General features: G+C 38.4%; 1 protein-coding gene across 1 annotated transcript; it reads right to left on the reverse strand.

The window, feature by feature from the left end:
• Nucleotides 1-1,371: 1,371 nt before the first annotated feature.
• si:dkeyp-115e12.6 (centromere protein F) lies at nt 1,372-26,501 on the reverse strand. The gene is made up of 16 exons (XM_056250413.1): nt 26,278-26,501; nt 24,238-24,456; nt 21,722-21,918; nt 19,699-19,802; nt 19,377-19,420; nt 19,006-19,270; nt 17,003-17,184; nt 16,213-16,338; nt 15,844-15,972; nt 12,586-12,708; nt 10,371-10,506; nt 7,194-9,505; nt 5,977-6,170; nt 5,604-5,739; nt 2,454-3,327; nt 1,372-2,351 (listed from the first exon to the last, which is right to left on the reverse strand). The coding sequence occupies exons 2-16, from the start codon at nt 24,397-24,399 to the stop codon at nt 2,221-2,223; spliced, it is 5,115 nt and encodes a 1,704-aa protein (XP_056106388.1). The 5' UTR covers nt 24,400-24,456; nt 26,278-26,501; the 3' UTR covers nt 1,372-2,220.
• Nucleotides 26,502-27,642: the final 1,141 nt, after the last annotated feature.

Below are 27,642 nucleotides of genomic sequence, written 5' to 3' on the forward strand. Positions count from 1 at the left end.
CCCTACCTTTAAAATGAATTATAATTCACATCAGAAATGAACAATAATAAATGCACAAAAAATAACATTACGATGTCCAGAAATGAATTTTAGTATTATGAGACAGAACTCGTTTAAGGTGATTGTTTCATCCTTACATCTACTATAATACAGTATGTTGTTAGTCTTGAGAGTATTTACATCAATGATTACCTCTTTGACTGGTGGTATAATTTTTGTTAAGCTTCCCAGAGGTTCTGGGCTCTAAATTAGCCAGTGTTTTTTTTTTTTTTCTCATTAAACCCAAAGATGTTCATCAGTGATTGTATATCAAGAGCAGGGAATGATGTCAGCCATGGTGATGACCCAGCTCTAAATGGACTAGATGTCTGTCATCTGTGGACAAAAGCTCAATGGTAAATCAACGTCAAACATGAAAGCTCAGAATTCAAAACATTCACTGTAAGGACCGCAATGGGCCCTCTGGGTCCAGCCAAAGCTCAAGAGAGAACAAACAGAAGTCCCCGACCGAGCTGATGTAGAGACCAAAATGGCCTTTAAATCCTTTAAAAGCTCTGATATGGGATATCACATCTCTAGACATGCCTTTGATTTCTGCTCCAACAATGACTAACATTTTGCTTTTGAAAATACAAGTGCATAACACCATGTTCATGAGTTATCTGAATCTATTATTACATTAATCTGCAAAACAGGTTGTAATTTAACTGTGGACATTACTTGTGATTAAAGCAGGTTTGTGTGATGCCAACAGTCCTTTTTTTTTCTTTTTTTACAGACGAATAGAAATTTTGTAAAGCAGAGAACACGGACTCTTCGAAAAAACCTGTTCAGCCAAAAGACACAAATGGAGAATCTTTAAAAACACAGAGATTGGATAACAGTTGCTTATACTTAAAGCATATAGATCTGCTGCACATGAATCTTAAAAGTCTGATGTAAAATAGTATTTAATGTAACTAAAGTATGGGGTAAAGCTGGTTTCAAATTCACAAATAAAATATATGGAAATTAACAAATAAATAAAATGAGGTCTACAAATAAATGGCTTTTCACACAAAAATAAAGTAAAGCTGACTAAATTTGAGTGTAATTTGCAACAATGACTGGCTGATTTTATTATATGGCTACTTACCAAACAAATCAATATAAAGATATTGTCAAAAATATTTGAATATGAGAAGTGCGGATACAAAACAAAACAAGCCTAGCTTTGCAGGAGATTATAATGTAAAACAAGTGTATCTGTCATTTCAAAAATTAAAAAAGTATTTCAAAGACCCATGTAATAATGCAAATTACCCAAAGAACTCCCAAATTAAGCTTGCACAAAGTTCTAGAATGCAAAAAAGAAAACCACCCATCAACATGGACATTTGGGTTTCATTTACGTTTAATAAATGTAAACATTCCTAACTGAAAATTCTACAAACCATTTGACATTTAGAAGAAACGTACACACAAATACTAAGATGACAGTGAATTAGATAAACAGATTAATCTAATCAAAAATGTATCCATTTCTCAAACCTTCTCAAAAGCTTCATTACAAACGGACAGTGATATAAATACTCCACTGTGCGTTATAAAGCTGTTAGATGACAGAGAGAGAGAAAGAAACAGTCTGACAGTGAATCGCCATACAAGGAACGGAAACAGGCTCAGGTTGATCTGAGTCATACCACACACACACTCACTCTCTCTCTCTCACACACACACACTAGTGCACAAAGGCAAGTTTTCAAAAAGTGTCTGTCAATAAATAAGGCTATTCACAAAATTCAAGTCTCTAAAAGAGGGGCTATCGCCACCTTTACGCAAACAAAAATATATTACATTGGTATTTCAAAGCTAATTTGTAAACGGCTCCATTACTCAAACAAAACTATATGACATCAATATACACAATAAGGCACTGCCTGTCAGCTGATGAGAACCACCAAGAAAAAGAGAGCGCAAAACTTCAAATTCTACATCACATGACAGGGCAGGACTCTCGAGCGTCTTGGTGATCAGATGACATCGTTGACGCTTACAGTAGGATTAAAGAGGCAGTGAAATTCCTTCAGTGTGGAAACCTGGAAACAAAAACAGATGATGCTGCTCTGAAATGTGAATTATATTAGTATAACCAGTGGAAATGACTTCAAATGCGTCTCTAGATGTGTTTCAGAGCAAGCACAGTAAATACCTACGGGAGGTATCAGGTGTGTGTGAGTACTATGGCTCTATTTCATCATCTTTCTCTTGGGGCGTGGCTTCTCTGCGTGGGAGGGGCAGTGCATCAGTTCCCAGAAGCCCCCTGCGCAGGACATACGGACAAGCGGGTCCACTGGGGATGTCAGCAAATCCTTCAGGAGATAAAAAGGTGCGGAGACCATTCAGTCTTATAATAATGAAAACAAAAAGAGACATTTTGAAGAATGTTCACGCTACTCGGTTTCCCTTCTTACCCTTCATGACGACCTCGGGCAGGCCGTACGGTTCATATTCGGTCTCGTCGTACGCGGCAGACATGCGGGTGCGGTTTTGCCGGATGCGTTCAGCAAGGTGAGCTGGGTCGCTCATGGGGAACACGCTGGATAAGAGCAGTTGGTTCGTAACAGTCTGTGGGGCCAGAGAGAGGGGCGGCGAGTCTGCAGACTCTTTATCGTCTTCATCTTGCTCCGTCTCCAGCTGTTCTCCATCTGTCTGGGTGCAGGCATGGATGGGGGAATGTTTGTCCCTCAAGTCCAGCTCACGGCTCTCCTCTGTCTGAGTGGACACACTCTTCACCTCTGTTCTGTTAGAAACGCCAATGACCTCGCTAACCTCTGCCCTTTGACCGTGAGCTGGCTCATTCTTGAGTGTTTTTTCCACAGTAGCATGTTGTTCACTCTGTTTATTTGAAGTATCTCCATGACAATGCCCTTGTTTTTCCAAACCAACAGTTTCTATAGTTTCAATCTCATTATGCCCACTGCATAACACATCAGAATTCTGGGAGTCTGCAGTCTCACAGGACTCTGTGATTGGATTTGAGTTGATTACCTCCGTCTGATATTTGGTTGAGATGGAAACACTGATTAAGGCATCGTCCTGGCTGTTCGCACTGGCATCTGCTGCTTTGGTCTCATCCTCGAGAGACACTGAGGCAATCGGCTGAGACTCTGAATTACTGTAATCTGTTGGTTTGGTCAGTAGAGGGGACAGCTTGTCTTCAGTGTTACTAGTCATTATATTTGAGACACAGACAGGAGGACTTTTGTCGCTGTGGTTGGCAGAGCTGCTCTCGCATTCGTGTTGAGCATGTCCTTCGGTCATCCCCTCATTTCCAGTCATAAGGTTCTGAAAACAATTACAGGAATAGGTCTGTGATCATTTGAAAGGCATTCTATCATAGACAAAAAAAAGAAAAAAGGAGAAAGGTCTATAGTCATTTACTCGCCATCATGTTCCAAATATGGATGCCTATATAAGGGATGCACGATTTCTTTTTTGGGAGGGGATATCTATAGGTGATTTTTCTGATAAAAATTGTGATTGCGATTTAAAAGGCAATTTAAAAAAGCTCCAGGTTTGCTGTGCTTGTTTGTAGGGCGGAACAATGTGGGCTAAAATGTTGTGGTTATATTTCATCATCAGTAGAGTCGAATTGGATATGATTATTAAAAGCTAAGAGCAGCTGTTTTATCAGATTTTTTTTTTTTTTTTTTACAATCAGATACCAAAGGATAGCACATCAATTCTGTTTGGGGGTTCAGGGTTGTCATCTTGAGAGAAACTTTTGAAAAATGTAAATTCAATGTAAATCAATCTGGACCACTTTTATGCTTTCCTTAAAATAAGAATCTACGGTAACGCTTCCTTTTACAGTCCTGTTACCCATGTACTTACTATGTACTTATTACAGTAATTATAATTACTGGGTAATAACTAGGTACTAACCCTGAACCTATCCCTAAACCTACCCCTAACCCATGTACTTACCTTATATTAGCCAGTACTTTCTATGTACCGTATTTTCCGCACTATACGGCGCACCGGATTATAAGGCGCATAAGATACTGCAGTCAAACGTTTCACTGGGTTTGCGAATGCATCCACTAGATGTCAACAAATGTCAACAAAAAAGTCAAACTTTATTAAGCTTGGATGTCAACAAATGTCAACAAAAAAGTCAAACTTTATTAAGCTTACTGACAACTCCGTTCACTCCCATGGTAACGTTGTTCAAACGTTAAAGGAAAACTCCGGTCAATTTTAGCATTGAGCTCATTTTTTGTAGATTTGGAGTGCTGTCAGTACAGATAACAACGACAAAAAACGGTGTTGCCTACACCGTGTTATCCTCTTTTTAAAATCTGCACCCTGTTGACTTAAACGGGACAAGTTTTAAACCTGCTTTTAGCCTCTTAACAACCTTAATGTGTCATTAAGTTACAAGTGCACAGCCATGTGAGTGAACACGGTGAATCTGACTGCAGTAAATGTGAAAGATATGAATAAAAATGATGTTTATTCAGCCAGCTCACATACCCGTATTTTCTTCCTGTTTTCGGTCGAAGTCCACAGTAGGCGATTGTCGAGTGCGCGATCATTGGTAACTAAGCAACAGTGGAGACTCAGACTGTCAGCTGTCAGCCGATGACGGTGCTGTGTGGTGTTCTGAGAATATCAACTCAAATGGATAGTTCGGATAGTTCATCCGAGTCAGATGTTGAACACACGGAGGAGGTTTGATCGCGCGCGCGCAAACTCGTCAATCAACTACTGTGGACTTCAGCCGAAAACAGGAAGTAAATACGGGTATGTGAGCTGGCTGAATAAAGAGATTATTCCTGCCTTCGTGAAAGCTCGGATCACAGTTGAGACTGATATATCAGCCCAGGCATCCACGATCCATTGGCAGATAGTGGCGTAAGTCGCCCGGCGCTGTCTCTCCGTCTTGGTGAACGTGTTTTCACCATCCAAATATAAGGCGCTTCGCATTATAAGGCGCACTCTCGTTTTTTGAGAAAATAAAAGGCTTTTAAGTGCGCCTTATAGGGCGGAAAATACGGTAAGTACACGTAAGTACTGTACTGTAAAATGAAGCGTTACCGAATGTACAAACAACAATCAAACAATGTACACATAATCTAATAATAATCAAGGCAATCTCATTACAAGCAGAAACAAAATTAAGCTAACTAGTCATTTCAAAGTTTCAGTTGTGCATCCATGCCAGAAATTATGATCTCTAACTATTTTTCCCAATTAGAACATTTGTTTATTATAAAATGCTCTTAATATGCTAATAAATAATGCTAAACGAACATGGAAAAATGCCTAGTCTTAAACCACCACGTCATTGATCATTCAACTAAACTAAGTTAGTCATTGATATATATAATTTTTTTTAAACAATTTTACTTTGCTTTTTAACAACTATCAAGTACCATTCACTTTCATTGTGCATTCTGCTAAATTTCTCCTTGTGTTCCACAGAAGTCAGGATTGAAGCAACATGAGGGAAAGTAAACAGTACATTTTCATTCTCGGAAAAGTACAGTTCAACACTTTCACCAGTTCAACAATTTCCCATATGTAAATAATGCCATGCGTTATGAAACGTTATTTACCTCAGCAGGCCCTTGAGATTCCCTCACATCATGTGTCATTTGGGTCTCAGGTGACACATGCTCCCCCAAGTTGGTCTGGTCGTTTGTGTCATCTAATCCAGACCGATATGTCACGTCTCCGACAGTGCACCGCCTGCTGTAGAACCATGATGCACCAGAGCACAAACTGAAGGGTCTTGCATTAAGGGTCCTACATAAACATCCCTCACTCACTGAACCTGTGTTTACTTTCCCCATCTCAGAACCAACATACCCATAATTCACGTTAAGTACCTCGCACTGCCTTTTAAATGATTATGAACAAACACAATTTACATTTCTATGTCGCTTATCACATAATTATCTTCAACAAATGCCAGTCAAGGGACATTACCTTGTTGTTCGGGACTGCGTTTGCAGCTTGCTGGGACTGCAGGGGAGGAACAGCTCGAACTCTTTTAGCACGATGGAGGGCGAGTTGTTGCCCACTATTTCTTCCATGGTCGAGAGCTTCCAGAGTTCTAGTTCTTCAGCTTGTGTCCTGTTCTGCTCAGAGAGGTGCTGGATTTGGTCCTGTAATGCCTGGATCTTTAATATGAATTTAAAAAAATAATAATTCAACATAAAATACATGTAAATACATGCAAATAAAGTAAACGTTTTTTAACAATTAGTTAATCTAAGTAACATAAAGGGTTTTAATACTAATAAGGGTTTGACGCTAAACATCCAAGAATGCTGTTTTCTGGGATAAATGCGCTTGTTTTATATGCGTAGCCTACATATGATGGTATTTGACTATCTGAGAACTCATGAAGAGCTTATAAAATGTATTAAGGAGTCAAAACAGCGGCAGGAATCCCTCCTTCACACACACACACACACACACACACACACAAACAAAGATCTGCTGCAAGGAGACATGGGCAAACTCATGACTATGACGAGATAACACAGGCATGCTTGAGCATTCTATCCTTTTTAGGGTCGCATCTTGTGACATGTCCTGTTTTTGGTTCGTTTACATGTCTTTGGTCCGTGTTGCGTTCATATTTCAGTTAAACCGCACCAGAGAGAGTTCGTTTGGAAGTGGATGAGACCCATCTTTTCAGGGATCTCGGGTCTGCTTGTTTGGTGCACACCAGGGTTCGGATGGCAATGTCACTTATTCACTTATTCAAATAAACCGCACTTACAGCGCAATCGCACCGGAGTTCGTTTTAATCTAACCAAACATGCCAAGTGTGAACACACCCTGGCCAGAAGATCATAGGACAGTTCGTTAAATTTGTGATGTAATGCAAGTGGCGAAGGATCGATTATTTCGTATTGTGATGTACAAAAAAAAAAAAAAAAAAAAAAAGTAGGGCTTTTATCCATCAGCTGTTGATTGGATGGAGGCAGACCTGAACTCAAACTTGCAGTCGATTGTAAGAAAGGGGTGTGGTTTAAAAGGTCGCATGTCATTAGAGAGAAGTCTATCGTTTCAACAGAAGATTGAGTTATGACATTTTGATTAAAGATTATAAAATTGATAAGGTGACTTCCCATTTCGTACCAAGTTTTTTTTTTTTTCTAAAAGAAGAAAATTTCCATTTTACTAAAAATTACCTGCTCCTGAAGAGAATGAACCTCTGCTTTAGAGGTTTCATGAAGAACAACCAACTCCTCCTGTCCTAATGAGGAGCTGGTTTGTAATCCTTTGTTTGTACTGGACAATTCTTTGTTTTCAGTGTTCACTAAAAGCAAGGCATCTTGTTCCGCACAAGTGTCTTTGCCCAACTCTTCATTCTCTCGTTTAACAGTCAGAAGCTCTTCCTTTATCACACCTCCCTGTAAAGAAAGCTCCAAATTCTGAGACTTTAACACATTCAGCTCAAGTTGAGTGACTTGTAATTCCTTTGTTACTTGTTCTTGCTCCTTGATATCATCTGTGGAAGGTTCTGGAATGGGATGTTGGAAGTTCAGAACATCCAACTGTTCATCTGGCAAGAGAGAACTTGCATTCTCTTCAATCACCTCAGAAAGTCCTGGTGCTTCTGAATCTGCACTAGAATTTGGAGCATGTTCACAATGTACGTCTGAAGCGGGACATGATTCATGTGGCTTGGAAGCTTCAGTTACTTGCAGCTTATCAGATATCTCACTAGTGTTGGTTTGATCAATGTTTTGACTAACAGAGAGTTCCACAAGCAGCTGTGCAGAAGGCTGAGAGACCTTCTCCTTCAAAATCAGTTGCGTATCGTCACTAAACATTTCATGGTCACTTATACTCGTGTTGCTGAAGACAGAATCGCAGCTTAGTTCTCTTGACATCTCTGTAGAGATGTCATTGGGGGTGATGTCCACCCTAGTGTGTTTTTCTTCAAGAAAACTGATTTTCTCTAGACATTTGTGCAGTTCCACACCCTGCTTCTGGAGAGCGCATTCTTTATCATGCAACTCTCCCAGCAGGTTCTCGATGTGCTTGCTCTGACTTTCAAAAGCTTGGGTAAGGTGCTTAGTCTGAGTGGTCACTTGCTTCTGTAAGTCCTCCAGCTTTCCTTGAGCTAGTTTCGCCTTCTCCGACTCTCTTTCCCTCGCCGCCCTTAAGCGGTCCACCTCCAAAACTAAAAAGGTAGTGCTGTCCAAATCTGAAGCATCTGTGCTCAATGCTCGAGTCCTGCCTGTCTCCGCAGCTGAGGTCTTGTCCTCTGTTGGTTTAGTTTGTGCTCCAAGATCCATAATTGTTCTGGTTTCTTTGCAGACTTTTGCATTGTGAAGGTTCACAGAATCACAGATGGACTCTTGAATGTCATTCTTATCGTTTGGGTGGTGTTCTAGTTGTAAATATGTGACGGGAAGATTGTCTTTTGATATTTTCTCCTCTAAACTCCTAGACTTTTGAAGATTGTCCAGCTCTTCTTGAAGCTGTGCAATCTTTAGTGCTTCTACTTCCTCTCTTCTGATCTGCTTCCTTTCCTCTTCTCTCTCCCTCTCTCTTTCCTCCCGTTCCTGTGCAAGCTTGAGCTGAAGGTCTTGCAGGTCCTTTTTCATTCGCATTATTTCTTCCTCCATGTCCGTCTCCTTTCGCTTCATCTCAGCCAAGACGTTCTTCAGCTGGGTTCCTTCTTCCTGGCCTCTCTCCTTCTCTTCCAGCCTCATCTCAGCTTCTCTTTCTAGTGCATCAAGTGTTTCTTTCAGTTTCATGCTCTCCTTCTTCTCTTGTTCCAGCTGGGTTTCCAGTTTCGTCACACTGTCTTTGAGCTCAAGAGATTTGGCGCGTTGCTGCTCTGTCTGGATCGAGTGCTTGCGGCTCAACTGTTTCAGTTTGGTCCTGGCCTCCGTTTCCGCTTTCCTCTGGGTTTCGAGGTCTTCGAGTCGCTTCTGAAGGTCGGATTTCACATCTCGAAGTTCATCGCGAAGCTCTGCATTCTCCTTCTTTAGATCTTTTAGAGGCATCGAGTCACGTTTTTCTGTCTTACCTGATGTGTCATTTGCAATGTCTAACTGTAGGCTGCAAGAGATGTCCGACTCACTTTTAGGCATCATACCACTGGTTGAGTCAGATGTAAACGAGTCTGTGTCCACATCTTCAATACCCGTGTCTTGTTCTGTCACTGAGGTGTCTACATCCGTTTCACTCAGCCTTGGAGAGCCGCTTGGATGCGTTTGACCGCCTTTTCCTTTAAATTTCTGTAACTGCTCAGACTCAAATTTACTGATGTGCTCTGAGTCGATGCCCTCCCCTGGCTCTCTGCCGGAGGGGAATTTCATTCGATCCTCTTCTCTTGTTCGTCCTTTTTTAGGAGCTCTCTTTCCTTGAGAGGAGTGGTTGTAAGGAGGAGACTGGTCATGATGGAGGGAAACAGAGGGAGAGAAGCAGTCTCCTGAAGAGCTGGAGTGAGGAGCGGGCACAGCTGGAGGAGGTGCGGCCAGCTGAGCTAAAGGAGAGAGAAATGATATGGTAAATTGTTTAGCAATTATCAGGTAAAAAAGAAAAGTCCCTGAATCCCAGGGTAATATCACAGTAAAGCATTGCCTCAAATATCTTACTGCTTTTATTTATAACAGTGGCAGAATCAATATGATAAAAGCCTAATAAAGGGTTACACTTATTCCTATAATAATAATAATAAGAAGAAGAATATAGACTGATTAACTATATTAATCAGTAAAAATGTGCACAATAATAATAATAAAATGATGCTTATATACTCAGAATTTAGAGTTGGAATTTATCCATTTCAGGAAAAAACAATAAGCCAAAAGAGGCTTTGTATAAGACATTTTACCATTATGAAACTGTCTTTGCCCTTATTCTAGAGTAGAACAAGCTGAACATGTTTACAAGTCTTTAAGAGAATTCTTATATATATATATATATATATATATATATATATATATATATATATATATAAAATGAAGTTTGGGGGGGTTTGAGGGTCTACTGCAGGGGTGCCCAACCCTGCTCCTGCCGATCGACTGTCCTGCACAGTTTATCTCCAACCCTAATTAAACACACCTGCCTTTAATTTTCAAGTGAGCCTGAAGACCTTAATTGGTTGCTTCAGGTGTGTTTGATTAGGGTTGGAGATGAACTGTGCAGGACAGTCGATCGGCAGGAGCAGGGTTGGGCACACCTGGTCTACTGCTTTGACTGGCTTGTCTAACCAATCACAGACTTCTTGTACAAAAAGGTTTTTGAAGGTGCACTGTCAAAGTCTGGCCAGAAGGGGGAGGCAAACACATAAGATGTGTGTAACAGGGCGGGGCCAACACATACAAACACAGTTCTTTCAGACTCACCCTGCAGTTCTTTAATAAGCTTGAGGGCATCAGCAAGCTCTTCGGTCAACCGCTTCACTTCCTCCTGTAGAGCTTTCTCCTGTTTCTTCATCTGCCCCAGAGACACAGTGAGACTCTCGTTCTCCCTCAGTGCCTCCTACAGGACAAGATGAGAAGTGCACATATAGAACAAAGTCAAATGAGATTAATGATTAAAGATACTTTTCATCCATGAACAGCCATAAAACTACATTATACAAGTGTATTGTTACACAAATAAAATCTAATAGTGAAAAGCAACCAGAATCCTCATAGGTGTTTAGGGTGAGGCACGCTGGACAAAGAAGACACACAACAAAATACACAAAACGAACGTATTCAAGCAGACAAACAGGTTATCCAACTGCAATCTTGATCTGCATATAACATTACTCTGCATTTAAACATGTATTATAATCACCAAAAAAGCTTTTATGATGTTTCTTACATTGTAAGTCTACTGTAAGTCATACTGTCTATAAATAAAGCGCTTAAACCCAAGCCCCAGTGTAAACAGAAGTCGTAAGGAGATAATGGTGCTATATCTGAGACTATATCCAGCTGAGTCAGTAACCGTATTGTTGCACTGGGAGCTTCGCCGGTGTGTCCCTCTCTATGTCTGGGTCACTTGGTTTAAAAGTTTGGGGTCAGTAAGATTTTTTTTGTAACAAATTACTTATATTCATCAAGTAATTGTACAGAATTTTACTTTGCTACAAAAGAGTTAAGTACTGAAAAAGCTATTCTTTCATCAAAGAATACTGAAAAAATGTATCACAGTTTCCACAAAAGTATTAAGCAGTATAACGATTTTCAACACTGATAATAATAAAATAATAATAATAATAATCTTGAGCATCAACAAATTAGAATGACAGGAATAAACTACATTTTTAAATATATTAAAATAGAAAACTTTAATTTGTATTAATATTTCCAAATATTACTGTTTTTGATCAAATAAATTCAATGAGACTTTTAAAACTTGTGAACGGTAGTGTACTTTTGGGGACATTATCAAAAAGGAAATAAAGAAACAGTTTATGCATTTGTAAAAATACCCAAACCTGTATATTAGGGTAAGAGTTACAGTCTATAGTAACTATAAGAAGCTTAATTTAGTAGTCAAAATTAAAACCCCATTTAAATAGCTAGGTAAATGTGTGCTGTTGTTGATTCTGGTCTCTGTTTGTGTCTCTCTCCAATAAAATTGTTAGAAATTAGCAACCCCTCCAAAAAAAAAAAACAAAAAAAAAAAAAAAAAGATCAGTATTTGGTTCCCAGCTGGATTTCCCACCCTGTCATAACTGAAGGCTCTGCCTTATCTACCAGACACTGTGACAGGAGACTCGGTTTGGACTTTGACATTGCTGTTCAATAACAATGACACTCTTGTTGAGGTAAGCTAACATTTTATTACATGACTACACTGCACACTGATGCATTTTGTCCCTTTTAATGTTTTTAGAGTGGCCATGTTTGAATAAAGGCTTTTTAACATTTTTGAACCAGAGGAAATGCCTTGGATCTTTTTTCTATAAATGCACCTTTTATTATATTTTGAGGAACGTGAAAGAAAAACTGGAGAGGTACGTGTCTGATTGGTTGAACATCAGTGCATCTCTGTCCCATCGTTCATAGCAAGTTATTTTATACATTTGATCTGAATTTTTATTATATAAATACAATTTGACCAAAATGCTTATAAATATCACTAGAAGTTAACCAATTCCTAAGATCTCCTTTTAATGACCTCCCCAGAAAGAGAAATGGTTAATAAAGAGACTAAATGCCTTTATATTCCAGAGCAATGTAAATAAAAATGAAGGCCATCATTAAGATACACCACCATTCAAATGATTGAGGTCGTTTGAGAAATGTTTGAGATTGAATAAATCAATAAAAAACAGTGATATTGTTAAATATTACAATTTAAAATAACTTTTCTTTTGAAATATATTTGACCATTTATTCCTGTGATGCTGCTTAATATTATTTGATGAATAGAAAGGACAAAAGAACATAATTTATTTGAAATATAAATATTTTGTAACATTATACTGTCTTTACTGTCACTTTTGTCCAATTTAATGCATCCTTGCTGAATAAAGGTATTCATTTCTTTAAAAACTTCTTTTAAACCCTAGAGCCTCAGTTGGAGTCTCTCAGGTCAGTGTGATTATGCATGTTGTTGTACCATGAGTTTGGCCTCAGTCTGTGTCTCTCTCTTCTGACTCTCTCTCAGGTCAGTCTCTGTGTTCTTCAGTTTTCCTCTCACATCCTCTAGATCTCTCTCCAAACCCTGCTTCTGCAAACACACCTGAGAGAAAGACAAATAGTCAGCATAAAGATAAGACCGTAAGCCAAGAGAAAGAGCGCGGATCTTCATCATGCCGTGTTTGTGGCAGATTGAGTCATGTGACTCAATTTCATGCAAGACGCCACACAAACCCATGTCATAGAAACTGTGACAAACATGATGAGATTTATTCATGGAATGTAAATGCAAAACATTATTTTCACGCATCTTGCAGTTTGACCAGATGATGTACAAACCATGCAAATAATTTTTTCAGTTTACTGAAGTGAATCTGGAGGCTTACTCTTGTTAATTAGACATTCATGCAAACCACATATCTAAAATATGTGTGTGCTCACTATCCAGATTTAGAATCATGTAAAATATCTTAAAGAAGGGAAACTTTTAAAAATTGCCATAAGCAAAGTAGAAGTCAAATCAGCACATTCCATCACCTCAAGTCATTTGAATCAGTTTTGTGTCCCACCAGTATAGAGACAACATTATCTATCTCTGTATTGACACATTTGTATCATTGCTCTTCAACACACAGTATCTTATCAGCACTATAAGAATGTCTTATTCTACAAAAGCAACAAAACATGGCTCAGACAAGACTCTGTTGCTAAATGCTTTAATTAATATAACACCAATCAGTGAACTACATGTCAATAGGTGATATTTTACAACCAATATACACACACCAAACTTGGTCACCTCCATATCTCGTTGTACCCATGTTTCTGGAGAATATAAGACATTTGTGCAAAAACATGCCATGAGTTTCAAAGTCAAACAGACATCACACTGAGATTACAACACTGACCTTCGCTCTAGTGTCCTCTGATGAGGAAAAACAGAAAGAGAAAAAAAAGGAATAGAATTGTGTGAGAAAACACATGAGCAGTGGGAGCATGAGAGAAAGAGAGAGGGGTGACATTAGTGCATTGACCAACGGACACCCGTTCTGGAGCTCCCATGAGACAGAGAGAATAAAGAGAAACAGAGGAAGTGGACAGAGAGCAGAAGCTACAGTTGAATCTAGAGTAGATAAACTACAATCAGGCTAGCCTTCTGGAAACATGAAGTTTCTGCAAATTAGAAATAAGAAGTAGCTGACTGCACTGTAGCTATTTAAGGAAATAGAAGTGAGTAGCAGCAAGTGGTGCTCGTCTAAACACTAGACGAGACATTATTGCATTGCTCTACGTGTTCTAGTTGGTTGCTGGGACACTGCTATGTGGTTTCTAAAAGGATCAGGGCTCTAGACTAACGTTTGAGAGCAGTGCACCAGCAGCATCTGACTTGTTAGCAGCAGGAAGGAGGGGGGTATTAATAATATTACATGTTTTGTCTATTGGAAATGCACATTTGATAGTAATTTGCATTGACAGTATAGTAGTTCAGCTGAGATGCAGATGCAAATTTATTTTCATTAACAAAAACCACATCTGTAAAAATTAAGCACATTTTTATAGGGTCAAATTTAAATATGCTGACTGAATTAGGACTCAACTCTTATTAAAATTAAAATTGTTCTTCCATAGTATCATACATTTGTAGATCATGATAACTAGGGATGGCCCGATACCATTTTTTTTTCAAACCGATACGAGTACGAGTATTTACATTTGTGTACTTGCCGATACCGAGTACCGATACCGATATTTCTACCGCAAAAGTAATTGGCTCCCAGAAAAGAAGATGACTATTTTAAAACACAGGTTAGAAGACTGTTTTTATTTTCTTCTCTGCTTGTTTTAACAAGTCTAAAAAATAAATAAAAATTAGTAAAATAATAAATGTATTAACACACAAACCACTGTTAATTTAACATAAAAGCAAGCAGGCTACTGCGTGCATGGTCTGGCATGACTGAATGCGCGCAAAGTGCGCTCCCTTAATAAATCCTAAAAGCTGACAGTTCATCGCGATCTCACACATCTCTGTTATTATCAATGAAGCTGACTGCACAATCAATCTTTCATAATATCCACACTTTGTTTGTTATAATTAGAGGATTTGCCAGCATACAGAATTCAGCACTGAACAAAAAAGTCCGTTTTGAGCGGTGAGGGAAGTCTATCTTAAATGCTTCTGATTGGCCATTGCGTTCCAGAAATCAACACATATGTCTGTGATTGGCTACAGCGCTCAACGCTGTAACCATGTTATGAATAGAAACTCTGTCCTGTAAATCGTTTCTATTTTGTTGTAGTTGTTCTTGTTGCTTTTCTGCAAGAGATGAATAAAAATCTTTTAGTTTTTATGTTTTATTCATAGATATTTCTAGTTTGCGGGAGTCCCGCGAATCGTTTTATTCTCCCGTAACCCGCACACACGGAGTGAGTGCATTACCGCCCGCGCGCGCGCTCGGCCATCAGATCTATGATGCGTCTTCAGATGTTTAATTAGATTGCTGGTGTTAAACGATGTACTTTCTTTCCCTCCTCTCGACACCTTAGCTGAACATAACTCACAGTCTGCCTTGCTGTTGTCATCATCCCTTATCTTGAAATGAGCCCAAACCGCCGACATTATACTTTCCTATGCCTCAGTTCACCTCGACAAAGCACTCGCGGCGGCCAGTTTCGTTTTGCAAAATGTACGTGGTATCGGCGAATTTTTATGAGTACGAGTACGAGTATATTAGGACAGTATCGGCCCGATCCCCGATGCCAGTATCGGTATCGGGCCATCCCTAATGATAACCACAGGTAAGATTCATGCATGGCTTCTCATTACCATGGTAAAAACTAAATGGATTCTATGGTATTTTTTATGAAAAACTGTAGCCTTAACACTTTTAGTAAATACAAATGCAGGAGAAATGCTATAAAAAAAAAAACAGGTCTTCATTAATAATATAATAAAATTTGATACTGAAAAGATCCCACATTTCTGCCACAATACCATGGTTACTGTTAGCGTTATTACAATAAATCCACGGAAAAGGTTTGTGATTTGTGGATTGAAACGCCTCCGAACTGGATCGTTGTGGCACAATGTTTCTCCTGTCTCCTGAGTGTCATCGCGGTTTCATTTGTCTTTTGAATAAAGCTACACTATTTCTAGAAAGGCTGAGCAACTCCTACACTACTGCAGTCAAGTAAATAGGGTCACCACATTTAGTTAGTCGCTCCTCAGGGCTGGTACCTTGTCATGCTGCGCCTGCAGTGTGTTGTGAAGTGCTCTGGCCTGCTGGATCTCCTGGTTGAGTCTGTTGCTCTCCTGCTGATGTTGTCTCTCCAGAGCCTGTCTCTCTCTCTGCAGCTCCGACAGCTCCTACAATACACAAATCGCAACCATCTCTTAGTTACTGTAGGACGTTAAGAAGGAATTTTTTGTTAGGCTGCTTAGAATTAACAGGCATTTTGAAGAGTGAAATAAAAATGAAACAAAACCAATTCCAAGACTAAGATCACAACTCAAAGCTAAAATAGACTTGCAACGGAGCTGTAGATTTAGCAGCAGGGCAGTGGAGGAAACAATGAATCACAAGCATGTCCATGTGCTCGGTCTCACCCTCTGATGTTCTCTCTCGAGGTCTTTCCTGCGCTGTTCTGCACTGCAACGGCTGCTCTCAGCATTCTGCCTTTGACACTTCAGATCCTCCTGAAGTTGCTTGACTTTTTGCTCAGCAGACTGGACCTACACACACACACACACAGGTATAATTACATTCTCTAAACATTCAATGTACACAATGTAGACACTCATTCTCAAGAAAACGAAAATAAATACATAAACTGGCTGAAAAATCTATTATCTAATTATAAAGAAACACTTCACAATAAGGTTCAATTCGTTAACAATAGCTAATGCATTAGACATAAACATTTTTACATAATTTATTAAATCAGCTTAATGTTAATTTATACATACACTACCGTTCAAAAGTTTGGGGTCAGGAAGATTTTTTTTTTTTTTTTTTAGCAAATATTCATTAAATTGATCAAAAGTGACAAAGAGTGTTACAAAAGATCTGTATGTTAAATAAACGCTGTTTTCGAACTTTCTATTTATAAAAGAATCCCAAAAAAATACTAAGCAGCACACCTGATTTCAACATCAATAATAATAATTAGAATGATTTCTGAAGAATCATGTGACACTGACAACTGGAATCACAGGAATAAATGACATTTTAAAATATATTTAAATAGAAAAACGTTATTTATTTTGTATAATTTATATAAATTTCAATAATATATCACAATATCACTGTTTATTGTTTTCTTGAGTTACCTGCGAGTCTCAAAGAAAAGAGATTGAGGGTGTACTGGTTTAAACACATTGTTTAGTGTGTGTTTACCCGCTCAGTCTCCTGTGTGATGCGGGTCTGTGCGCGGGTCAGCTGGTCTTGGCTGCGTGTCAGACTCTGTTCTTTGGTGCTGATCTCTCTGTTAGCCTGAGCCAGGCGAGACTCCACGTCCTTCAAGCGCTCAGACTCCAGCTGTGCCTCCCGCTGTAGATCTGATACACGCACACGCAGCTCTGAGAGAGACGGACAGTCACTAAATTATTTACGTTATCACTCTGACCTTCTGACTGTTTCTGGCTCTTTTGAAATAACAGAGTTTGATGTGCTACTGTATGTGCCAAACACTAATGTTCACAGTGCAAAGCTTCCTCCTCAATACACCAAAAGCATTTATGGAAACTAAGCTATGCATAACTTTTTTCATTTCTGAATGACAACACAACCTAATTAACATATGGCTGCATAATCCAGCATCCATCCATATATATATTTTTTTTTCCTGACAATTTAGCAATTTCCCGTCATATGCTTATTACTTACAATGAAAAGTATTCTTGTTAATATATTCAGAAACATTTTCTTCATGTAAAATATAATTTTTCTTATGATTTTGGACATTTATATTTGGTCATACCACTATACTAACAAAGACAGCCTGTTTAATTATAAGGGTCGGAAAAAGTAAGGGAATTAGTGCAGTAACTTAAATTACAATAACTTTTGATGCAAAAAAAAAACACCTTGACTTGGAAAAATGAAATGCTCCCAAAGCGTTGGATACAGCCCATATAAAAGCCCTCTGAACCACCCGCCACTGTGACAGTTTATCACAGCTTCTTGTAGGGAATTTACATTCCAGAAAATGTTACATTCCTGATCCAGAAGTGAATGGAAGGGAAGTGTTTGAAGAATCAGTGATACTGTGGTGTAGAGCTGTCAGAGTCAGCTGTCTGTGGAGATGACAAACCCTGATGACCTCACTGATGACTCATCAACACAAAGAAACAAAACAATGAAGAGCATTTATACCACCCACCCACACACACACACACACACACACACACCTCTTGCTCAACAGACACACACCCACTCTCGCACTAAACCACCCCACATCTCACTACAAATATGGCAAGAGATAAGACCAGCATTGCGTTAACTTCCATTATTTATCAGATCATCTATGTCAATACTGGAAAAAAACAATCCCCTGACATTCCATCACAAAAATAAATTACATCTTTAAAGCATTTAAAAGTAACTTTTCTATTTGAATATATTTTCTGTACTTGTGATCAAATAAATGCAGCCTTGGCAAACATAAGAGATTTTTTCCTTTTTTAAAAGAAAATCTTACCAACTCCCCAAACTAACAGTAGTGTATTGCGCTCATTTTATACATGGGCAAAAACAAAAATGATTCATTGGCCACTGGTATTGGCAAAAATGTCTATATCAGAATGATCACAGGTTCTGTTTTGGGCCTCCTTTACTGGGAAAGCTTTATTGGAAACCTGACAATAGCATTCAATATGAATCAGGTTGCTTATATAAATAAACCTGACATTTAATGAATAAACATGATACTCCTCACTCAGTTTATGGGCAAACACAGCTGCACTAAATAAATAAAACTACACTTCATTTTAATTTTATACACACACACAAATGCAGGTATGCATCCCATTTCTTTCCAGCTCAGTCTGAAGCTACGCCTGCTGAAAAAAATCTCCACCCTCCTTAACATGCAAATACTACACAAATCTGCTCATGCCACTGATGAGGTGGAATAACTTACTCTCATTGGCTGTCATGCCAACTTGCTTTAAACAGTGACTTTGGACTGCTTTCATTTATGATTATTAAAGAGCAGACAAAATGTCCTGGATTCAAAAAACCCAGGAAAGAGAGATGTAACTCAATCTGAAGAGTTCGACATAGTGTTTAAGTATTTAAGCAAGTTAAGTCTCTGGGTTGGTTTTACCCCGGGATGCCTGAACATTTAAAATGAGATGAAAAGCCCATCTCCTGAAAGCCCAATGGCATGAGAAGCTCACCATCTATCTCGTTCCTCAAGGCCTCCTCCATACCAGAGTCATTGCTCTTGATTATGATGTCACTGGATGAAACCGAGGAAGCTGGTCGTCCTTTGGGAGTCGACGACAAATCACCACGTTCCCATGGAAACACAGAGGTGGGGGTGGAGGGTTCTGATTGGCGGACGTTGCGCCGAAGGGGTGGGGATTTATGTGGTTGCTGTGGAAACGGGGTGGAAGCCCCGCCCACTGAAGGCTTGGGGACGTCTCCGAACTGCAGCTGCTGCTACAATAGACAGAGCACAAACAAATGAGTCAGGAAGTATATTCATAAACAAAATATTCCTTAATAAGTGGTTGCTCTTAATAGGGTTTGTGGATTGGAGACTTACTCTGACATGCTGTGTTTTGCCTTCACTCTCTGCTCTGAAACCACCTGCAGAGTTAAACAGGTTATAATAACAGCAAAAGAATAATGATGAAGAGGTCGTTCTAGATGCATCCCACATGGACAAACATGCACACAGAGCCTGGGTACAAAGTCAAAATGTAATCACATTTTTACTACGCAATCAGTCCTTCTTAGGGACATTCAGACAAATAAAACACCCTTTTGCCTACTTTATGAGTGGATACATTTTGCAATCTTTAAAGAGGGACACTTTGTGAACAGACAGTGAATAAAACAAAGGGACAGTGCGTGAGGGATGGTACCGTTGTTGTCCCAGGGAGAGCTCAGGTTCCAACAAGGTGTGGAAAACAACGTTGATTCCCCAGAGCCATTTCCCTTCTGCAGCTTTTCCAGCTCCGCCTCAAGCCTACATGCAGAGAAAGAAAAAGAGCTTGTTATAGGTCAATATAGGCAACCGAGTAATGGGGCAAACACATTTCTCAAAGATTTAAATTCTTTTTAGTGCTTCTAGGTGTCCAGAAATCACTACTCCACCTTTACTGTTAATAACAACCTAATGGCTGACTATCACCAGTCACCTCATGATACAGTCCTCATCACAAGTGTCAAACCAGTGTTATAGACCTTAGTCAGGTTAGACAGCATATTGAATTTAACGCAGACAAAAACGAGGCTTTGAGGGATAAACTTACAGTCTTTACAATGGTACACACACTGTATAACGATCCTAATCACATCATTTTCACAACTTTTAAAACCGTTTTATGGAGTTTGTCTCAACTGTAAGCTTTTTTCCCCCCTGGAAAGACATCGTCAGCTAAACAACCGGTATGTTGTTAAACAACATCACAATCTTATTAGACGCACTGTATTTCTTTTGTTCACAGCCTCGCTTTCGTTCCTGTCAAAAATTGTTTATATATATATATATTTAAATAAATTAATTTATTTTCATTTTAATTTATTTATTACGTAAACTTTTAAACAACGGCAACATTTCTAATTTTAATTTAAGTTTTATCCTTTTTTCATCTAATATTTCTATTTTATTTTTTTCAGCTTCATTTCAATTAAAGCTGCAGTCCGGAGTTTTTCCTCATTGTCGCCATCTCTGTTCGAAATCTGCAATTGCATTCATTCGTTGAATTATCAACTTTACGTGAGTTGTAGTTCGACACGGCACAGCACGGATGAACACATTGAGGAGACTGTGCAGCTGTCAATCACCGCGCCGGTGTGGATACTGGCATTCAGAATCACAGATTATTCTTTTTGGAAGTATGACCAACATAATAATTTTCACCGGAAAATGTAATCTGAACAAGTGAGTAACATCCACTTTTGTTCTGGTTCTGAAATTGCAGTAAATCACGCTGATTAAATCTAACAATCGCTTATCATCACGCAAAACCATGCAAATTATACTTTGTTCACAAATTGTTAATGTTAACAACATCAGCATTGCGTGACTACATGTAATGTCCTTCCGATATTATCCTTGTTTTCGCATGGGCCGGTTGCAGTCTCTTTTTTTCTGTAGCCACTCCGAAGTCCGAACGAAGTTTTTTGCATTTTACAGCGGGTGAATCTGTTGTCACTGGTGATTGTCGTTTGAACCTTTCTGGATCCGCCATCAAATTGATAAGTTTAATTATATCAAGTGCTGTGAGAAAAGGCTATAAATCTCCACCTCCAGCATCCTCACACTCATAGCCCACTAGCCGAGACTCCTTCTTTATGTGTACAGATGTGACGTAATGACACAAAGACATGCTCGAATCTCCCACGGAAATCCGCCAGTACCACTGGGATTAAAAACATTATTACAAGCTTACCGCTTTGAATCGAGCTAAGGCAAGAAGATAGTTTTGAACACATGGCTGGTTATGCATTTTCTCAAATATGTATTTTGGATCATTTTTAACCCAAAAAAAAGCTACGGACTGCAGCTTTAAATAAAACAATTTTTAATAGTTTTAATTAACAATAACATGAAACACAATTTGGTTATGAATTTGATCATGTTTTTAACTACTAAACTTTTTTTTTTTTAAACTGATTCACACAAGAGTGTGCGATATTCCCATTTCCATAGTAACAGCGACTTCTCCGATTTTTGGATCTCTCTCTAGGAGTTCAAAAACATTTGCGTAACCCTAAATTGGATCATTCCTTTATTCTGTATACAGTAGTGATGCAAGAATCTAAAGTATAGGCACAACAGTGTAAGAAATAAAATGTAACATTGACTAGCAATTGAAATGTCATGACCTTGTTCAGTTTGGTATGTAAATGCACAGGAGGGTTTATGCGTGCGTGTCTCACCGCTTGATCTCCTGTGTGAGGTTTTGTGTCTGCTTTTTGGCAGATTGGAGTTGTCCCTCTAGCGAGTGCACTTGAGCCGTTTTGACCTGCAGGTCGTGGGACAGGCGGTCTCTGGTGCGCACCTCCGCTTGCACTGCCTCCCGCTCTCCTCCCAGCTCTCTCTGAAGCACAGCCAGCTCCACACGCACCTCCTCATACTGACAGAGAGAACACGCTACATAACACATCCAGCACTGTTTGTGCTACAGCTATGCTGAAAGTCTCAGCCAACTTTCCATTTGGTGTCCTTTCAGGCAGTTATTTCTCCATTGCTTGAGTGCCTCTGTTAACCCTAGTAGGACTGTTGTATCCGATCTACCACAAGCCTTCTGTCGTCTGATTGACAGTTCATACTTTTTAGCAGGTAAAAGACCTTTTAGGATAATAGTAAAATATTCACCAAAATATTGTGGTGTACGCACGTGTCTTTTCGCAGTGGAGTCTTTAATAATTTTTAGGGCTGTCAACTTTATTCGTTTAGTCGACTAATCGGTCGATGCCGTCTTGGTCGACTGAAATTCTCATTGGTCGACCAGTTGCATTTTATTTTATTTATTTTTTATTTTACCAATTGTTAAGAAATTTTCATTGATTTACCCCTTGATATTTATTCCTTTTATAAGCAGTTATATATTACTGTATTTTAATTAGCCTATGTTTTATCCCCAACTTTAGGCTATTTTGTAACAGCGCCACAGTTTAGCGCACCACGTAGAACACTCGGGAAGCGCACCTGTGGCTGGCTGCGCTGCTGCTGCGGCGCAGATGCGCTTGGAAAAAACGAGCGCGTCGCTTCCATTATGAGATAACAAACAAACCTGAGCGCGCAAAAGACGCGATATGTGAGCAGGCCCTTTAACGGCTTTATTATGCCGACTCAATAGATTGTGTTTACTTATGTTTTTGTTTTTATTTGTACACTTGACCCGTTTGAAAATAGCCTAAATAATATAACAAAACGAAAATAAACCTATATGCCTTCCTACTATACAGCCTATTATTATTAGGGCCCAAGCCTTGAAAAGGCGAATTATTGTTTTGAATTGTATTGTTTTTTAGGCTATTTGGGGTTTTTGTGTGTTTGTTTTAAAACGCCTAGATCGGCTGGACAAAAGTTAACCCATAGCTTTAAAAGTAAAGAAGAATATACAGCCTGTATAAACGAGAGCTTTTGTTAGGATTTTTCATTATTTGTCAGTTTTAGCGGTTATATTTTTTGCAGCATGTGGTGTGGTCAGGTGCGCGATTGTGACTGTCACTAGACCTAGGACAGAGCTGCTCACTTTGCAGTTAAAAAAAAATCACTTAATTTTCAAAGAATTGTATTATTATTGTAGTTTTATGTATTATTGATGTTTTTTCGTTGTTGTTTTATAAATGCTCTGACAATTGTTTAATAAATGTTCAATCAAAATGCAAAACATCGCGTCTTTTTCTTCTTTTTTTTAGTCGACTGATTGTTGCGCAGGACAGGACTTTGGTCGACTACGGATTTCTTTGGTTGACTACAGCCCTAATTATTTTTATAAAGGAAATGCAAGAATACATTTTATATCGCTATTCGTTAGTAAAATATTGGTAAAACTTCACAATAAGGTCCCATTAGTTAACACTGGTTGATGCATTAACTAATATTACCTAGCAATGAGGAAAACATTTGTTTATAGTGTTTATTATTCTTTGTTAACTTTATTTAATAAAAACACAACCATTAGTAGTTCGTATGGCGTAGCTTCTCTTCTTTCATATAGAAACCCTGCAACATTTTTCTGTAAAACTTCTCGATTTAAACTTCTAATTCATCCCTGGCGTTTTGTTTTGCTCTTTCATCTGCACTTCCGCATTCGTCAATTCTCACTTAAGCAACGCCTATGTCATACGTCGGGTCAGAGGTCACCCTAGGATGACTTGAGGGGGAGTAAATTATGTGATCATTTTCATTTTTACTTGATTATTCATACATTATTTTAAGTAAAAAAAATCATGATATATCAGGTTTTTGAGATGTTTGTTTGTCTCTTCATCATCATTGTACTGCATTGCATTATAGTTTTGCCCCCACAATAACAAATTCAGAGCTTTGATCATAAACCTTAGCATTTAATTATCATCTCACCAAGACATATTTATATGCATTTTATGCAAGTAATCTGATAAACTGTTATACATATCTAATTGTTATACATTACAAGCTATCAGAATTTCATCTTACTTTTTGGTCATATAAATATCAGCAACCTCACCAAATTGCATATTTTTGCAGTTTGGCCCTCTTAATAAAACTGAGGTGTTTTTTTCTTCTCGAGTCTGAGCTCCATGTCATACTATATGAGCCATAAAAACACCTGATGTATCAATTATGATGCTCAACAAAAAATTTTTTGTTATATATATATAATTCAATAAATCAAATTATTATTTCATATGTCAGGCTCTAGAGGGTTAAAATGCACATGTACATATCTCTCGATGCTCACCTTCTGCTTCTGTTTGTGCAGAGCTGCTTCCGAGTTGTCCAGCTGCAGTTGCCTCTGCTGTTTTTCCTTGTTCAGCTTCTCATTCTGAGCCTGAAGCTGCTTCACCTTCTGCAGGACGTGACCCGTCAGACCCACGGTCCAGTCGTCTCCGGCCCAGCTCATCGCTGAAGATGCTTACAGACTGAGGTTTCAGAGAGCTTGGCCGATCATCTTCCAGCGCTGAAACGGAAGAGATATAGAAAGGTCTGGCTTGAGTTGTTGTTCATGAGGATCCTGTGTGCTGCCTTAGGGGAGATACTCTCAGCTGTCTGTACTTGTTTCAGACCAGAAATATCAGTTCACATACTTATCACATTCACTAATGACAAAAATGAACCAGTGTATCTGCATCTTTATATAAAGGAAAAGCACAGCGATCGTGTGGGTGTGTGTGTGTGTTTGTCAGAGTGTTCATGGAAACATTCTTAAGGGACTTCTGCTGCCAAAACACCAAGTAAAACCAAAAACAGAAGATTCTGTCATTTCCTTACATCATGTCTTTCCAAACCTGTATGATGGCTTATTTTCTTTGCAAGACAAAAAAGGAAATATTAACTATTTTGTACTGGTTGTTTTTATTCATGCAACTACAAAGAATGGGGACTGTCAGTTGAACTCAAAAACCGGATCGGTCCGATTCATAATAAATCATTCAGACTACCCTTTTGTAAACTGGATCAATTGTTTTACTCAAAAGAACACAGATTGGACATAGTCACTACTCTAGCACGGGTAGATGTGAAATTGCTAATGCATTATTGCGGTTTTATACACAAAATTTTCATAAGTCATCAGAAGGATTACTATGGAAGCTGGTTTCAGCCACTGAATAAAATATTTTTAAAAAAGTAATTGTGACTTTTTAATCGCACAATTCTAACTTTCTCACAAATCGCGAGTTTACATCTTGCAATTCAGATTTCCTTCCCCTCAGAATTGGACTTTATAACTCAGTCACAATTCTGGCTTTTTTCCCCTTGCAATAGCGACTTTATTTCTCAGAACTATGAGTTTTTATCTTGCAATTTTGAGAAAACAGTCAGAATTGCGAGATGTAAACTTGTGAGATAAACAAGCTTTAAAGGTATCATTCACCCAAAAATGAAAATTCCGTCATTTACTCACCCTCAAGTTGTCCCAAACCTGTATGACTTTCTCCTGCTGAACACAAAAGAAGATATTTTGAAGAATATGGGTAACCAAACATTTGATGGACAAATGTTGTTCTGCAAAAGAACGTTATATGGGTTTGGGACAACATGAGGGTGAGTCAATAGACAGATTATTATATATATATATATATTATATATTTGGTGAACTAGGGGTAAACTATCCCTTAAAGAGAACTTGCAATGAAAAGGTTTAAATACTGAAGTGAACAGTCCCACAGACACACACACAAAGTGAAAGTGTCTATTTATATTATCACTCAAGTATTTGGTTTCTCTTCTCAGTCTCCAACAGTAAGAACTGGATTGCTGAAAGGAAGGAATGATGAAAATCCGGCCTGTGAATCTATAAGAACTGTGAAACTAAACATGCTGGCCCGATCTCACCGTGTACCTGAATTTCCATTACAAAGCATCAAAGATGAGCTTTCAAATACAGATGACGCCAGGCTGGGATAATGACCATTGGCTACCGAGATACATATAAACGTTCAACAACCAGTCTTACCAGTTTTCGCTGTATAATTACGTATACAAACCTCAGCAGATTTATGAATCCTACTATGGCGAGTTTTGGGTCATGAATATCAATTACACTTCGTGAATGGAGGCAGCGAGAAAGGCTACTAATTAATATTCATGAGAAACGCCTTCGCTTTAGTAAGATTTAAAAATTCGCTGGCGGGGTTTGATTAAACTAGAATCTGTAGACTGCTGAAATAGCTAGTTAAAACAATAGTTTAACTATTTATTGGGAAAACAAATGCAGACCATAATCCTGTCAGGTAAAACGAAATGCTTAAGTGAAATCAAACAATGTGGCATTACTTACCAGGACTTCTGATATGTTGATCTCTTTAAAAGGCAGTGATCCTGATGTCTTGAATGCCGTTTACGTGTCTGTTAATAAAATACAACCGATATGTATATCTATATAGCATCTGAAGCGTTTGACCGTTTAACGTAAACAGATTGTCGCTATTTTCAACAGTCAAAACTGAGCGCACGCGGTCGCTGTTTCTTGCGCCCCTCAGAACAACTGCCGAACATGATTTGACGCGAGGCGTGGGGGTCCGTGACGTATACAAAGAGGCGGAGCTTTAAGAGGTAACCAGAAGTGCGGTGGCACCCACAGGTCAGTGATACGTTTTGTTTTGTTTTTTTAATACATTGATTTAACACTACAAAATGATATACATCAAATTAAATATTATGAATTAAAATGTTAAGTTGCTTAAATTGAGTACACAAAATCGTTACGCATTTTATCCCAAACTGTTTTACATTGTTTGCAAAGAGGAAGAAAAATATTGGACACTAGCTAGTGTCAGAAATTAACCAGGCATTGGGGCAAATATATAAATACATTGGCTCTACATACAAAAGTGTGATGTTAAGAGCTGAAAACGTAATGGAAATTTCTATAATGAATTCAAAGTGTTTGTTATTCTCAATCAGTAGCCTACAGCCTGGGAACGTTTTTCAAAATGAGTAAAACACTGAGTTTAATATGGGTTTTGTGTCTCTGTAGACACAATAGTGACCTGTAGCCAACGTTTACTCTTAAAAATAAAGGTTCTTTATTGGCATATGTTTCCATGAAGAACCTTTAACACCCATGGAACTTTTCCATTGCACAGATGGTTGAAAAAAAATATTCTTCTATGTGGCATCGCTGTGAAAACCCACTTTTGGAACCTTTATTTTTTAAGAGTGTATATTTTCCTATTTTAATCATCTGTGTGTGATGATTTCTTGTGTATCATTTATGTCTACTTTAGTAGTCTATTTAATGTTGATTTCATTTTATAATCAACAAACAAATCAACGGATTCACATAATGGGCAGCACACAAATTCCAGTTCCAAACCTATGAGTTTCTTTCTTCTGTTAAACACAAAAGAAGATACTTGATAATATCTATTTGGTAAATGTTGGTAATCAAACAGTTGACGGCACCCATTGACTTCTATATTATTATTTTTTCCTTCTATGGAAGTCAATGGGTGCCGTCAACTGTTTGGTTACCAACATTCTTTAAAAACCTTCTTTTGTGTTCAACAGAAGAAAGAAACTCATACAGGTTTGGAACAACTTGAGGGTGAGTAATGACGAATTTTCATTTTTGGGTGAACTATCCCTTTAAATCAGTGCTTTTGTAAACTAGTGTCAAACTCTTGAAGGATAAAAAACATTA

The sequence above is a fragment of the Rhinichthys klamathensis genome, unplaced genomic scaffold (genome assembly GCF_029890125.1).
Source record: "Rhinichthys klamathensis goyatoka isolate OS25496 unplaced genomic scaffold, OSU_Roscu_1.1 h1tg000068l_1, whole genome shotgun sequence".
In the NCBI taxonomy this organism is placed as follows: domain Eukaryota; kingdom Metazoa; phylum Chordata; class Actinopteri; order Cypriniformes; family Leuciscidae; genus Rhinichthys; species Rhinichthys klamathensis.